Raw genomic sequence first — 17704 nt, 5'->3', positions numbered from 1 at the left:
ATTGATTCAAGGATCACAGGAGAAGAATCATGATTCAGCTGAGTATGATCAAAGAATCATCGAGATGAACTGGAGGGAAGTTAGAAAAGAAATTACTAATTCCTACGTGAAGTTCAGCGATCTGATTTGCATAAAATATGAACCGAAGTTAGATGTGGTGAAAGCGTTCGCTTATAGCTTAAGTTAGCTTAACTGCCTTTCTGTTAGCTTATGAGCTGAAGTTAGCTGTAATATGCGTATTAGCTAATGAGCTAAAGTTAGCTGTAATATGCGTATTAGCTTATGAGCTAAAGTTAGCTGTAATATGCGTATTAGCTTATGAGCTAAAGTTAGGTGTAATATGCGTATTAGCTTATGAGCTAAAGTCAGCTACTATGTAAGTATTGACTTATGAGCTAAAGTTAACTCTGGTGTATGCATTATTAGCTTATTAGATGAACTTAGCTGCGTTGCGTGCATTTAGCTTGTGAGCTGGTCAGCTGAGGTGCGTGTACTGTGTTACTTTCTTAGATCGATAGATCAAGCCATAATTACGCGTAGCGCGCTCACAACGGGTCACCGCTTCTCTAAGGTTGCGTCAACTGGTGAAGGTTTACTAGAGATATATACGCTAGAACTTGATCTAGTATGTTTCTGTTGACTGTGTGTGTGTGTGTGTGTGTGTGTGTGTGTGTAACTACCTATTATCACTGTAATTGAAGGAAGTTCACCACTCGTGGGTCACCATCACCTATACAACCTGTACTGTCACATCACATTTCATATTTCCGTATTACGTCCGTGTTCACAACCCCATAACTCCATACATTCCATTCATCCATAACCCGTACAATATACAAGTATTTATTTACATCTTTTTTTTACATTTCTTGATCAATTTCATGATTGAGTCTTCAGTCGACCTATCCTCGCGTCTTTTGAAGAATTGTTCACCGAGTCGTGATCGGGTTGCCCCTTACTCTTCGTTCTTCCATGGTTGGCAAATGTAAGGCCTCGAACCATTGCCTGGAACTCATTTCTCTACGTCCAAACTGGTCCCACCCATCCTCGTTGTCCTCCTCTGGACTATCTCTATGAGCTCTTTGTGTTCATCTTAAATACGGCAACCAAAATTGAGTGGACTTTCCTTCCTCGCTGACATAACACAGGAGCTCCGTCACGCCCCTGTGTGACGCATAGGTCCACAGTGTGACGCGAAAGGTGACGCCGTTCACTTGTCGTCACGCCCCACTCCCCACGTCACACGAGTAAGATATTTACTTAAAAAGTGAGTGACTGTACCTTACCTTCCCGTACATGGCCATGTTTTTTCATGACTTCATGATCACAGAACAACGAAGGTGGTTACACATGTAGGAAAAACAGAGTTGAACGAATGAATGATACAAGAACAGCTAATTTACGAAGATTGTTCTGATGTACAAACAATAATTTGTAAGGACAACAGGAGAAGATAAACAAAGTTACAGAAGTGACAGATGGCAATGTCCTCACCCACACCAGGTCACGCCCACTCGCCCGCAGGGTACCACGTGACCTTAACCTTTGACCTCTTGTCCTTACACGTACAAAATGGCCAAACTAGGAGTGAGGGCACAGTCCTTAAAGGATACAACAAGGGTTCGTCCACAGTTCCATCACGCGTAGGTTATATAGTTTATCATAATTCAAAACCATCATTCTTGTTCTTTCTTCTTCTTAATCATCTTTCGTCTTCTTCTTCTTCTTCTTTCTTCTTCGTTTTCTTTTTCTCTATTTTCCTTATTCTTGATTCTTCTTCATCTTTCTTCTTATTCTTTCCAGGAATCAACACACTAATACCTTAACCCAGGTTATGTAGAGAGAGGCTCTTAACCTGACTTTGTGTGTGTGTGTGTGTATATGTGTATGTGTGTGTGTGTGTGTGTGTGTGTGTGTGTGTGTGTGTAGGAGTAGCTAATATACACAGATATAGAGAGAGTAACACTTGATATTACAAGCAAGTATTACTGAAGGAAATTATGATCTCCATATACCATCTACTCTGTCATCTACAACCAGAGTTAAAACACACACACACACATGCTGTTTTCTAACTTTATTGTAAAAAATAGAAGAGAAAACCTTGTAGTCATAAGATTATCATAAACATGATTAACGAAGTGTCTTTTAATCCTGTGATATGTGAGTATCTATATCACTTATCTCAAAGATAATCAAAAAAGTTCAAAGTCTGTCCTAAACAGTTATCATACAAGGACGACATTTACTGTACCTAAATCTCTCCAACAATGAACTAAAAAAGTATCGTTTCAGGAATAGAATACAACCAGTTGTCTCTTGATAACCTCTGCAGTGGATGGAAGTCAGAGATATATGTGGGGAAAGTGTCTATGGATCGTACGCTTCAATAGATGGCAAAATTACTTTTCAAAAACTTGCTAATCAAATGAAGTAAAGGTTCCAGATGATACATCGTATGTAGAAAAAATGCATGAATGTGTGTTGTGAAAGGATGAGAGAGAGACCTAATCATGACTGCGGCCATGTGCATGATTCTACAACCCGCTGTCTAAATACTACAACATAGTGTTGTACGATTCGTTCTGTACAGTATAGTAGTACATTGTACTTCATGGTCCGTGTCCTGGCCGGATGTGCTTCAAGTACACGATTGATCAAAGCACTGTAGACCATTGGATCCCAGCGGTCGATATAGACACCCAGGGGTCGATGGCTCTGTGCAAAGGGTCGATAATTGCTTAGGGGTCGACTGAGGGTCGATCAAAGTCTAGGGATAAAGGAAATGCACAGCAAGTCTCTGTGCTTCATGCAGTAAGATGAAAAACTATGACCTAATGATAATCATTAGGCCCAACCATCTCATTAAGGATGTAGACTTCTTCAGATAAATGTATTTACCATTGGCCACCTCGCTCATGCGGGAAACGGCGAGCATGTATGAAAAATATATACGTATGATTATCGGTTACTGAGTATGTGGCTGAGGGTCAATGAAGGCTCAGGGAGTCTGTAATGAGGTCGACAGATTCAAGGGTGTGGGAACCTCCTGCTGTAGACTGTGGGCCTAGAAAGGAAAGGAAGCCATGAATGTGAGGTTGTGTTGGAGATACTTGGCTACAGGGGCGTGCCGTCGTCTGCGGACAACATAAGGACAGTACGTCGTCTCCAGGTCGCTCCTGAAGACCTGGAGTTGCCTCTACTGCTCCTTCAGCTTCTTCAGGAGCGGCTCGAGGGTGAGGTCCTCCTCGCTGACCTGGAGTTCCCACTACTGCTCCTCCAGCTTCTTCAGGAGCGTTTCGAGGGTGAGGTCCTCCTCGCTGAGCTGTGAGGATGCACCCGCCTCCTGCTTCTCCGGCAGGAAATGTGCGTCCGGGAGTCCCTCCACTGTTTGTATCCACTTCCGGAGCTCCTGCACCGAGTTCCTGGCGATCTGTCGAGAGGTGGGCGATGGAGAGAGGCATGAAGTCTCCCACCCACCAGCCTCAAAATGGCAGACATTCTACACTATGTAAACACACAACCATCGCATATGATCAAGTGCTCCTGTGATGTGTGTGTGTGTGTGTGTGTGTGTGTGTGTGTGTGTGTGTGTGTGTGTGTGTGTGTGTCGAGACTGATACAAGACGTATCATACATGCGCGTCATTTATACATTATTTCATACACTTATGTTCAATACGTAAACACTAAGTTTAAAAAGCAGCCTTCAAGTACAAGGGAAGCAGGAAATCAACTCTGATGGAATACATAAAGATGAAAAATACAGATACTGAGACGGGAATACGTGGATCTGTATGATGTATACTTCTCATTTAAAAGAAAAGCCACGAAATATATATCACACAGAAATGCTTCTATTGATCAAATATATTTACAACATCCTGTTATGATATACTTATGATCGGCCATGCCTGCAAGCACACGCTCTTGCATGCATGAATTGTTCTGTTGTGAACACTGAAATTATATCAAGAATATCCTCGTAGATGTTATTTATTCCAGTAAGGGAAGACGTCCAGAGGGACAATTCACAAATATTACTGGAATATACTGGAAAAAACTAGAAATCCAGGGACAACAAACTGAATGAACGTCATCTTTCCAATTGGTTCTTGTTTTTCTATTTTGACAAAATCAGAGTTTCTTAAGTGTTGAAAGACCTGAATCTTGAAGGTGGAAAGGTTATAAGAGGAGCGGAAGACGTAAGAAGGAAGAGAAGTCCGCATATTCGATGTCTGAGGGAAGGTGGCGGCAACATAACAGCTAAATCTCGTATGATTGGTCTCTACACACAAACTATGGGAAGCAGCAGCAGGAGGCTGCGCCCGTCCTACCTTACAGATCTCGCCCTCGAAGGAGGAGACGGGTTCATGCTTGAGGCAGTAGATGGTTCTGTCCAGGTGAGACTCAACCTCACGCAGCTGCTGCAGGAACTCCCGGCGGGTGATGGACGTGTTCTGGAAGGCCTTGTTGGCCTGCAGGAGGAGCGGGGCGTGCAGCTCATACAGCGTCAGACCTGCCAGAGGCGGAGGAGGAGGAGGAAGGATTGCGAGTTAGAAAGAGCCTTCCTCGGGTGTGGCTGGTGGTGGAGATATGCCAGGGTACATGTTAGCATGTACTTACCCTCTGCCTCCCTCATCCCACCCACAAGAGGGGCGCCACATACCAGTGAGCCCCGGGTACCAGGTACCGGTGAACCCTACATACCTGTGAGCCCCAGGTACCAGGTACCGTTGAAATCTTACGTACCTCTGAGCCTGGAAACACCAGGGTCCAGTATGTCCAGCACCTGGAGCAGGTCCTGGCAGCAGGCCACCTTCCTCACCATATGGGCCTCTGAGAGCTCCGGCAGGATGTACCCAGCCACACGACCGTACATCTGTGGGTCACACACACAAACACACACGTCAGCAGTAGTAGTGGTAGTAGTTGTAGCAGTAATAGTAGTAGATATGGTAGTGGTAGTAGTTGTAGCAGTAGTCATAAAAGTGACAGAATTGTTACTCTGATACCGCAATTAACATCAGTATGAAATAAATGGAGAACACAGTTCTTTCTTCTTTTTTTTTTTCACTTTACCAAATCATTTGACCAAGTACACTACATCTTCCTGTTTGACAAAGTAGCAACGCAGACTCTCTCTCTCTCTCTCTCTCTCTCTCTCTCTCTCTCTCTCTCTCATGACCCACCTGGGAAAGGGAGTGCTTGATGCCCACCATGTGGAAGTGCTGGGGGTGGAGCACATACTGGTACTTCTTAATGATAGCCTCCAGCTTCAGAGGGTCTTCCTCACCCACCTGCTTCAGCTCCCAGTACACCATCTTGTTCAGCCGCTCCACTGTGTCAGCCCCGACCTGAGGGGAGACCACAGACAGGGGAGATGTACTGGATAGAGCTACTGGGGGAGAGGCTAGGCAAGGGTGTGTACTGGTTAAGGCTACTGGGAGAGAGGGGGTACTGGAAGGCCACCATTATGGGGATCCTGGGGAACTATTCAATCAGAAATACCTTGGAAATAAGTTGATTAAGAATCATTCAGAGAATACAAGATAACATGGAACAAAAACATGAACCAATGAGTACAAAGCTAACATATAATCATATAGAAAATGAAAGTAATAGGCACATTTTCCATTCACAAATCCCTCGTTTATTCCCTATTTATTGGGGTCTCTATCGGCCAAGGTCAATTTCACATCACCCTACTCAGCCTAGCTTGATCATACGTCACCCTATGTAACCCCGCGTCACCCTAACTCCTCCCCGTAACATTGATGACGTCAGTGGTTCATTGGGTCGCTGACCTGATAGATCCTGATAGACATTTGACCTGGTAACAGCACTAGTCACAGGTCTATTAGCGGTAGTGACCTGAAAATGACTTAACTCCCTAGTTATGCAACCTGTCCTGGTAGTATGAGTGACCTGACCTGATGGCACGCCCTGGCAGGGAGGGAGCTTGACTGACCTGGTAGAATGAGTGACCTGACCTGGTAGTATGAGTGACCTGACCTGATGGCACGCCCTGGCAGGGAGGGAGCTTGACTGACCTGGTAGCGACACTTGTCGCAGGCCCAGGGCGCGTCGTTGGCAGGTCGTAGCGGGTCGGTACTCAGGATGCTGCCGCCACAACCGGGCTGGGAACACCGCAGCGCCCCGAAGTATGTGTTCAGTTCGGTGGGGTCGGAGCAGCGCGCGCACATACAGTCGAAGAACTTGCCGTACCGCAGGTGCTTCCGACGCTCCGTCGTAGCCGACAGGATGTGCGTGTACGTCGCTGAGGGAGACACGCACACAGGGTGTAGGTCCAAGGCGGGAAAACATACATATAGGACGTAATGATGTATGAAAGTATACATGTGCCAAGCCAACACTCTGGGCTATGTGTCAATACATTCTACAGTGAAAGGCATGACCTACCACAGTCCACGGGTCATGACCTACAACAGTCCACGGGTCATGACCTACAACAGTCCACGGGTCATGACCTACGACAGTCCACGGGTCATGACCTACCACAGTCCACGGGTCATGACCTACGACAGTCCACGGGTCATGACCTACCACAGTCCACGGGTCATGACCTACCACAGTCCACGGGGCATGTGCTACCACAGTCCACGAGGCATGACTTACCACACTCCACGGGGCATTACCTACCACAGTTCACGGGTCATGACCTACCTGTCACCTGCTCGCCCTTCTTGATGGGTCTGGAGGCTATGACGACCATGGTCATGTCGTCCATCAGAGTGTGGTGTGTGTTGTTCACACAGAAGTGGGACATCATGGCACACAGCGGGTAGATACCTCTCACCAGGTACTGGTCGCGGGTACCTGGAGGTCAGAAAGAAGTGAGAATGGGGGTCAGAATGGGGGTAAGATCGAGAGGGAGGGGAGGTCTGAGAGGAAGGGAACCACGTATCAAATCTGTATAATGAATGATTCCTGAGGACACCAAGATCATGGGATTTCTATTCACTTATTCACTTACAAGAATAAAAATATGATTAATTATAATGATATCTTACTTTATCATCTTCAACTTCTTGTAAACTGACCTCAGAACCTCGAGCCTGGTCGACCACTCTTAACCTCTGAAACCCTTGAAGTCTGTGACCTTTTTAATATATCCTTTATCACATTTTGACCCCAGCTTGTATATATATATATATATATATATATATATATATATATATATATATATATATATATATATATATATATATATATATATACCTTCCTCGGCTTTCCTTTAACTTTCTCTAACCTTCCCTGATCTTTGACCCTCCTTTCCCTATGTGTGTATATATCCTGACCCACTTTACGACCTCGCCTTGCTCCTTGACCTTGCCCTCTGACCCCTGCTGACCTGGGATGTTGCTGCGGACTTCATGACAGTTGACGTCCAAGATGCCAGTGATGGTGTGCAACATCTCTTCCTCTGCAGCAAGCTTGACCTTCTCCCGCAGGTACTCAGCCACATTCGTCTGGTCAGAGGAGAACAATGAGCCACCTCACCTCACCTCACAGTTTACAAGCGTATTTACAGATTGACGGGGTTATTCAACAGGGGGATTTACATATCTAAAGAGTCAGTTTTACATGTTTACAATAAGACCTCTATGAAGTTCACGATACGCAGGTTCAGTCAAACGTTTAAAACCAAAACTATTCAATTACATCCTAATGACTAAGAGGTTTTAGTGATTTACAGTTATGTGATATCGTAAATTTCACGACCAGTTCCATGATTTACAGAGATATTTACGTGGAGTATGACCGTGACTCGCCCTTGTGGTCTGTCCTGCCTCAGAGAAGGAACGAAACTGAGTTAGAGGAAGTTCATGATAGCATTCAGGTTTATATACCCCACTCACCACCCCACTCACCACCCACTCACTGACCCACTCACCATCCCACTCACTGACCCCACTCACTGACCCCACTCACCACCCCACTCACTGACCCCACTCACCACCCCACTCACTGACCCCACTCACCACCCCACTCACTGACCCCACTCACCATCCCACTCACTGACCCCACTCACCACTCACCCACTCACTGACCCCACTCACCACCCCACTCACTGACCCCACTCACCACCCCACTCACTGACCCCACTCACACCTCACACCCCACTCACTGACCCCACTCACCACCCCACTCACTGACCCCACTCACCATCCCCACCTACCACTCATGACCCCACTCACCACCCCACTCATGACCCCACTCACCACCCACTCACTGACCCCGTCCACAGTTCTGGCCGCCCTCATCTGGCTCCACCCACTGCCACCGCTCCGCACTCATGCAGCATAGCACCTACAGACCACATCACCTGGGACAGACCATAGCATCCCACTCACAGTACCCACAGGTCACATGACCTCTCACTCACCACCCACATCACTGGAGCCACTCACCACCACCACTCACTGACCCACTTCACCACACCACTCACTGACCCACTACAGATCAACACAAGGCCCAGGGTCACCTCCTCCCTGGTACCCTACATATCTGTGCCGCGCTGAGGCTCCGTGGGGTCTTGCCAGGCCGCAGGTTGCACTCGAGCGTGGTAACCACAGTCTGCAGGCCCCCCAAAGCGGCACCTGGGGGAGGCAGGGTGGGTGGAAGACGTAGGACTGGGGAGAGACGTGAGTGGGGAGAGCGTGAGGGTGAGAGACGGTGGAGTGGAGGAGACGGGGAGGTCAGTGAGAGCACGTGGGTGGTGGAGGGACGGTAAGGAGTAAGAGGGACGTGGGGGAGAGCGGAGGAGTAAGGCGTAGAATGAGGGAGGACAGGGGAGTGGTGCGAGAGTGAACTTTAAACTAAGGGGTGGAATACGTGAGGGGAACGTGTTGAACGAGGAGGGGTGTTCGTTTCACCTGAGGTTACATCATTGCACTACAGGGACAGTTCACGTGTAGTGGGTGTGGACACCATATGATGTATGGGGTGCCTTGGTCCACTGAGAGGGGCCTGTACGATGGGCAATATATGTAGGGGTAGATGAGGGGTAGCTGCACTCACTGAGGGGTGGTGGGGCAGATATGAGGGGGTAGCGGTCGTATGATATATGGGGTGTGGTGCTGGGTGGGTCATGTAGGGAGGCGGTGTGAGGCGTGATGAGCGGGTGGTCCACAGTGATTGAGTCCTGCTCCAACACGGATACTGGGAGTGGGTACAGTGATGATGTATGGGGAGTGGTGGGTCATGAGGATGTAGGTGTGGTGTGGAGAGAGCGGTGGAGTGGGTGTGATGAGACGTGTGAGGAGTAGGTGGTGTGGGTCAGGACGGTGATGGTGAGTGTGAGAGACGGTGAAGTGAGTGGAGGACGGTGAAGTGATGGAGAGACGGTGAAGTGGAGTGGAGAGACGGTGAGTGGGTGGAGAGACGGTGGAGTGTGTGGAAGACGGTGAAGTGAGTGGAGAGACGTGAGTGAGTGGAGAGACGGTGAAGTGGGTGGAGAGACGGTGAAGTGGGTGGAGAGACGGTGGAGTGTGTGGAGAAGAGGGATAAGGGTGTGTGTGTGTGTGTCCCTGGAAGGTTACATCAGTGCACTACAGGTGACAGTGTAGTGGTGATGGTTGGGTTAAAGTGATGGATACACCAGTGATGATGTATGGGGTGTGGTGTGGGTCCAGTGATGATGTATGGGGTGTGGTGTGGGTCCAGTGATGATGTATGGGGTGTGGTGTGGGTCTAGTGATGATGTATGGGGTGTGGTGTGGGTCCAGTGATGATGTATGGGGTGTGGTGTGGGTCCAGTGATGATGTATGGGGTGTGGTGTGGGTCCAGTGATCATGTAGGTGGCTGTGTGTGGGGGTGGGGGAGGGCGGGGCACGTGATTCACATAATGACTAACTGTGTCGAACGACGGATACCACTGTTAATGGGATAACAATGATATACAACATGGACGCCACTGTGAGTCATTATGGATGGATCATCATTGATAATACCACACAAACACGACCATTAAGCTTATTTGTGATCTGTATATACATCTGTCTGTCCATAAAGATATCTTTTGCTCTCTCTCTTTGATGTTAGTAGTGAAGGATATCTGAGATAACGGGCTGTCTTATCTTTAGATACACTAACTAGACACAAATCTGTGATTCCTTATAGACAGATGGCTGTCGGAGGAGCCTCTCTCTCTCTCTCTCTCTCTCTCTCTCTCTCTCTCTCTCTCTCTCTCTCTCTCTCTCTCACTTGGTGCACTGGTAGTCGTCCCAGGAGTCGAGGCGTCGGTAGCAACCGAGGCACATCAGGTCTGAGGTCTGCTTGGGTCCCGTGACGACGGGGTGGTCCACGAAGATCACCTCGCCTTCCTGGATGTCACGCACGGCCAAGGTGCACCTGCAGGAGGGAGGAGGACCCGCCTGAAGCAGCATGACCAAGGGGGACGTCTGTACGTCCATATTAGAGGTCTCTTGATATAATTCTTTGCCTTCACAGTGGAGTCAGACACCTTCAGAGGGTATAATACTGGAGGAGAGGATAATAGGGTATAATACTGGAGGAGAGGATGATAGGGTATAATACTGGAGGAGAGGATTGATGGGGTATAATACTGGAGGAGAGGATTGATGGGGTATAATACTGGAGGAGAGGATTGACAGAGTCATGGCAGAGCTAAAACAAAGGTAGCGTTATACTGAAGATAAAAAAAGAACGCTGTTCATCCTGTAAAGAAAATGGGAGACACTAAGTCTACTCTCAACCTTTTAGATCAGTTTTACGATGCTGATGATAAGCAATTCTCGTAAAAAAAAAAAAAAAAAAAAGGACCCGGTCAATTTTGACGATGCAACAAGACAACTGATAGTTAGAGAATATGTTAACAATCACTACCTTGTTAACAGCGAACGAATGGAACACGATAAATGTAGAAACACTGAATATAAAACATTATAGAGATCTGGAGATCATTATGAGGGAGGAGGAGCTTGAGGTGGAGCCCCACGAGCCTGGTGTTGCCTCCATGTGTTGTTGTACACAAGTACGTACTTCCCACACTGCTCACCTGCCGTAAGGTTCGATGTATTCAATCTTCCATTTCCTCTTGTCCTTCTTGTTGATCACGTGAGGCGGCGCCTTCGTCTGTGCGGGAGGGATAAAGGTAGTGATGATGTTTGATCATACAGGAATGATTATATAGAGCAAATATAGTGAACGGTAAAGGAAGAGACTAATAAGTCTAAATAGACAGATTATCATACGAATTCTCTATGAAATATGAAGACAAATTATATGGAAATTCAAGAAAACTAGAAAAAAAAAAAGTGAATGGTGATGGGAGTGATGAAAACTGTTATACTTCATCAGTACACAGGAAACCAATATTCAATGATCTCACAAAATGTACGTCTTTATTGCATTCGCGTCTCAACACCACAACATAGTGTTCACATCAGCCACACAACCACTCCACTCATTCCCTGGGTATCCGACACAAAACTAAAATCATTGAAAAAAACTTTCCATACGATCGGCTTCAATATCAGTATCATTAACATGTGTGATGATACGACACTAGAGTAAATATTTACGTCGGTATGTGAGGTCACCAATTGTGTGTGGGTTAACGTTGGGTTTCAAAACTAAACAACACGATCGAATCGTTTTCTAAGCTTAATGATGAGAGTAGCAGTTGTCTATTGTTTACTCGTCTTGGTACAACAGTTGTAATGCTTTGTATATTAGCGGGAGGGAGCGACACATCAGGACACGCCTCCGTGTCCACGGTGAGTGATCCGTGCCTACCAACTACCCAATCACCCAATTACCTTTCTCAGCAATACGTAATCACCCTCACGACTATACAGCCACCGTGTCTCTCTCCCTATTGGCCAGCAGCTCCTCTAACAGGCAATTGTTGATGATGTAGGTGCTCTTCTCCTACAGATAACAATAGAAAGATATCTACGGAATTACTCTGTTTTGAATCACTCATTACGTTTACATTAAGATGGTCATAGTTATTGTAAATGGATGTTTTATTGTTTTATTATTCTTATCATATAACTTATATCACTATACCACTATTACTCCTTTTCCTATCATACTACTACTACCACTACTACTACTACTACTACTATTACTTCTACTACTGACGTAACCATTAGTTACTATCATTAAGTCTGATACTATTATCATCTTTTACTGAAAAGGAATAATTAATAACTGTGCGAAATTGTATTAATCGTAGTTTTTGAAGCATAAAGTTAATACAGAGGACAAATTTTCATAGTTAAAAATCAATGTGACTCACTCTGAAGAGAAGGAAAGAACTGAAGCTGAGTTGAAACACTGAGGAAAAAGTGACTTACGACTCACCACCATACAAGGGACTCACGACTCACCACCACACAAGAGACTCACGAATCACCACCACACAAGAGACTCACGACTCACCACACTGTACTTGAACCAGCTGTACATGATCTCTATCTGGTGTGGGTCACCCATGTTGGCTGGTCTGGTGCACCGTGTACGACGATAATCACGAGTGTTGTAGTGGGTTCGACCAGGGTCGCTGGCGTTGTAGAGGGTTCGACCAGGGTCGCTGGTGTTGTAGAGGGTTCGACCAGGGTCGCTGGTGTTGTAGAGGGTTCGACCAGGGTCGCTGGTATTGTAGAGGGTTCGACCAGTTTCGGTGGTGCTGATGAGGCTTCGACCACGGTCACTGGTGTTGTAGGGGGACAGATCGGGGTGAGGAGCGTCTCAACAGGTTCTCCTACCAGGGTATGAGGCAGCGGGTCCGACCCAAACACTATACAAGAAAGACAGGAAAGTGAGGATGAGTCGCGCGTGAGCACCGCCTGCTTTAGTTCTGCACGCGGTCAACAGATGGCACTACTTACCAGTGCGTTGGGTGTCTGTTTGTTTATAAACATTTTCCAGCGAGTTTTCAGAGACTGAAAATTCTACAAATGTCATAGAAAACACACAAGAAATTAGCTGAAGTGACACATCAATGAGTGAGCTTATGAATGATTTGTTTTCTACTTATAAAACTGTAGGTATTGAAGAAATATGGTATGTACTGTGTAGTATCTGAAAACTTTGCCTTTATTTTGTAGAGTTTGCTGAAAAAGGGTTATGAACTAGCATGCCTCACTCACGCATTTCAGGATTACTGATAAAGGATATTCTTGTAGAATCAAATAGCAGTAAGAAAGCTTTAGATTGTAAGAGTAATGAAAGAAACAATTAATGTGACAACGAAAATTCGTCCAATGTGGAACAAGTGAATTAGTGGAGCAATTAACTAAACTGAAATAATTGCTTCGGTAATACAACAAATGACATCCTACATTACGCAGAAAACAGACGAGGGGATCACTGATTATCCAACCACCTTAGATATTAAATGTAATAATATTAGCGGCCTTTCCCTACCTTACAAGAGAGTAATCACAGCATGCTTGGTAGTCTATTGGCCTAGTTGGGTCATTAATGTTTTTATTAAAGGGGTTTTACTTAAACCATGGCTTATGGGCCCCCATGGTAATCTGACTTGATCATCATCAACTGTCAAATAGTAACCAGTTTTTTTTTACACACACACACACACACACACACATATATATATATATATATATATATATATATATATATATATATATATATATATATATATATATATATATATATATATATATGCATATCGAAAGACATCAAAATTGAGCGCGTTATCAACTAAATTCTTCTCATAACAATTGGGGAAATGAAAAACGATAAGTTCCCAAGTGCACTTTCGCGTAATAATCACATCATCAAGGGAGACACAAGAGATAAATATAACAGTCAGTTGATATACAACGAAGAGGCGTACCTAGGACGCCATTTGGTAAGCCAACGGTCTGCAGTGCCACGTTTGACAAAGTTTCCGTTACATAATGTAAGAGAAAATGAATCGATTACAGAAAACGAATAATAAATAACGCAGACAAACATAAACTCAGGATGGTCCTTGAACGGTATTAAATATGTATATTAAGCTCAACATGCGATTAGAATACTAAAAAAAGATGCAAGACTAATGAATATCTTTTATAGAATGAAATATAAAGTAATGGCATATGTCAGGAAGGCGGGGGAAGAACAAGTGACGCCGCGTGGCCAAATGTCAGGGAGAGAGCGGTGCCATGGGCAGGGAGGCTATTCCTGGCACCCAGACGGCCAGGCACAGTGCCCGGGCCACCAGATGCACTGGCCAGGGAGGGAGGAAGAAGGGGGGAGGTGTGGCAGGGAGTTACAGGAAGAGAAGGCAGGAGAAACATTCGAGGGATGTGAAAGGTTCACAAAAGGCATCGATGCCAAGGAATACCAAAGACATGATTGGTTACGAGATGTGGCCATTTGTGTGGCGAGAGAGACGTGAACGGCGGTGGCAGAAGGATGGATGACAGGAGCATGAACATCAGAAGGAAGAATATGATTAATGTTAGACAGAGGAGTAAGACGGACAGCGTCCTGAGATCAGAGATGGAAGACAGAAGCACTGTCTTCGTCAGAGAGAGATTAAGAGGATACGCCAGAGGAGTCGAATTCAAAGATGCTACTCATACAACATACGGCGGACAACAACAAGTTCAAGAATCACTAGAAAATAAGGGAAAAGATCAATGTAGAAAATCAATGATAAGCTCCACTGAGATTAGAATAAACTAAATATATAGAATAGGCGGCCTTGGGCCATATATACAAAGAGTGTATATGGTCTTAAAATCATCCTGAACACCTGAAGATGCTTGTTCTTCTTTCTATTGTTTGTTCTAGCTTGATGTAGACGGCCTTAGGGACCCTGGCATTTGATTGGCCTAAAGTCCAAATAACCAACCAACCATCGAGTGAGTGGCGGGGCCTGGTTGACTGGGTTGAAGGAGGCGCACGGTGGACTTCCCTAAAGATCAGTTCGACACAAAATGTTTTTCTTAAAAGAATTTCGTTCGCTTCTGACTGAAACTCGGTGCAGTTCTGATTGCGAGAGTCTATAGGAAGGGATTCCCTACTGATATACTTTTGTACTGTAAATTTGACTCAAAACTATCCACATGGGATCCTAACACTATTAACATGAGGCCCTCCACACTATCAACAAGGGGCTCTCAACATCATTAGCACTATAAATGCAGACACCTTAACATCAAGACCTTCACACTATCAAGTATGTGTTCCGGCAATGTAATCAATAAGGAGCCCTCAATATCAACACAGGGCCTTCATTACTCTTTACACTACAAACACAGGGCCCTCAGCACTAAAAGGCTGGGCCCTCAACACTATCCACACTGTGAACGTAGTACACTACACCATCAGCAGTCACCGTGAATGGCTTTGACATTCTCCTCACTATCAAACACGTGCCACGTTAATCACCATCATCACAATAACACAAGATTCCCAAGTGAGCCATTTTGAGATCCGTTCTCGAGCACTATCAGCAAGGTCCGTCCGCCCTGACCACACGCTCTCAACAATGGGCCTTAAACAGTATTAACTAGGGGCTGTCAACAGTATAATCACTGTTAACAGGGGATCTTTATCAGCATCGGCAAGGGGCTCTTCACCGCCACCAAACAGGATGGTTACGAGTCTTTGTTAACAGGAAGCACTCCACGTCCTTAACACATCCAAGGGGGATGCCCCTCTTAACTCCTCTAATGGCCCCCATCAAATCCACTTAAAGTGGTCTCCCTGTAGGTGACGGGCACAGCACGTACCTCCTGCGCCAGCTGGTGGGGTTCGGCAGACTGGCAGCCCCTCTACTTGGCGCCAGACACGGAAGGACGCCCCTGGCGAGCTGGCACACGGCACCTGATGTGTCCCTCCCTCCCCTACCCATGGCCCAACCTCCAGCCTAGGCCTCGGACCCATCCCAGACCCCAGTACCCTCGCTTGCATCTGTGATTTCCAAGCATCATGCACATGGGTGAGGTTACGTGTTCAACTATTTTGCCAACATACTGCCAGTTTTCCTTTCCTTATCAAAAGAATGTGGTCATGTTTTCTGTCAGAAAATGACTTAAAAAACGTTTGATAATTAGAGATCATTATCAGCCTCATACGAGGAGTACATGTGAGGAAGATCATTCATAGGATGTGTCAGGATATCTGGCGTCATGGGGCTCATGACCTCTCGAAAAAAAATATTTATTGAAAAGAATGACTGAACTACAAATATGTAGAAATAATGGCTCGGAGAAAACACATTCTACATTCCTCCCCTGAAGGAGATGATATAGAAAGAGAAGGTAACTTCAGTACACAACCACCCACCAACTTCCCGCAAGCAAAGAGGCGACGAACACCACAGGTGGAGCGAGTGTGAGAGAATTACCAAGAAACACACACGAGGGCAAGACCATAAACATAATACCTCAAGCAAAGAACGGGGTATATGATACTCTCACACTGCGACCTTAGCTTCCCAGTGGTGTCGCATATGTACGTGAAACACTGATACACCTGGTCAGGCAGTGACAGATGTGTGGCTGAAGTGGTTATATAGAAAGGTGTGAGGGGGGACGAGAGGTAGGGTGTGACCTGACGTGACCTGGACCATCATGACACTTCTCACATAGTAGTGACTCTTCATGACCTTAACACTATAACATCATATACTAACCGTGACACTTTCGCGCCTAAACCGGGGTCGAATCCTGGTTACGGCAATCGGCACACTGTCAATGTAGCTGTTCATCCTCCCCTAAGAGTTGGTCGCTAAAATGGGTACCTGGCTTAACTTAGAGCAGAGAAGGAAGCCAAGTGAGGAATTTTCCCTCTAAGGCTTAGTCGTCTTATCCTGGAACGCTACCTTGCTAACGCGGGAATTGGCGATACATGTTCATCTATCTGTTGCAACGACGTGTAGCAGCGTGAGCACGTGGTTCCTCCTCCCTCACGTCTGGAGCGTATGTAATTTTAGCGTGGAGTCCGGAGGAAACGAGGGAAGGCAGCTGACATACGGGAACGGAAGCCGAGAGTGGAATGTAAGCCACAGAATATCACTCACCATCTCTACCCAGGATCTATTATCCAGTGACTGTTCATCAAAGATTCATGACATTAACCACAAACTAAAAGCAATCATAATTGCGTAATCGTTAACCACAAACTAAAAGTAATCATAATAGCGTAATCGTTAACCACAAACTAAAAGTAATCATAATAGCGTAATCGTTAACCCAAACTAAAAGTAATCATAATTGCGTAATCGCCGATTTGTTCCGTATGGGGAGGTGGTTCTATATTCGTGATGTCCCATCTATGGAAAAAAGTCTATCATACAACTTCATACATTTATGGTGTATGCTTCAACCATTCATCCATAACTTATACCATAAAAAGACTTCTCTTTTTCACAAGTTTCTTGCTTAATTTTATGTCAAGTCCTCCCTATCCACTTCTCTAGAACTGTCTACATAATCGATCTGGTTAAAAAAAAAAAAAAATGTTTGTGATTCCCACACACACACACACACACACGGTGGGCACCTTTAAAGCCTATAACTTTTCACCATGACTTTTTCTTTTTTCATTCTAGTACCATCTTTGTTGCCCTCCTCTGGACCTTATTTATTAATTCTTTGTGGTCCATCAGGTGCAGTAACCAAATCTGAGAAGCACATTATAGTTTTGGCCTCATGAAGGATATGAACTGCTTGCTAAATATTAC

General features: G+C 45.6%; 1 protein-coding gene across 1 annotated transcript; it reads right to left on the bottom strand.

Moving 5' to 3' along the window:
• Positions 1-2060: 2060 nt before the first annotated feature.
• On the bottom strand, positions 2061-13410 carry LOC139757497 (uncharacterized). Its single transcript, XM_071678010.1, has 10 exons — positions 12436-13410; positions 11045-11121; positions 10229-10377; positions 7375-7518; positions 6687-6839; positions 6053-6279; positions 5192-5356; positions 4752-4881; positions 4337-4518; positions 2061-3433 (listed from the first exon to the last, which is right to left on the bottom strand). The coding sequence occupies exons 1-10, from the start codon at positions 12487-12489 to the stop codon at positions 3269-3271; spliced, it is 1446 nt and encodes a 481-aa protein (XP_071534111.1). The 5' UTR covers positions 12490-13410; the 3' UTR covers positions 2061-3268.
• Positions 13411-17704: the final 4294 nt, after the last annotated feature.

The sequence above is a fragment of the Panulirus ornatus genome, chromosome 27, assembly GCF_036320965.1.
Source record: "Panulirus ornatus isolate Po-2019 chromosome 27, ASM3632096v1, whole genome shotgun sequence".
Classification (NCBI taxonomy): domain Eukaryota; kingdom Metazoa; phylum Arthropoda; class Malacostraca; order Decapoda; family Palinuridae; genus Panulirus; species Panulirus ornatus.
The sequence above is the reverse complement of the archived record's forward strand: the minus strand, read 5'-3'. Positions and strand labels throughout refer to the sequence as shown.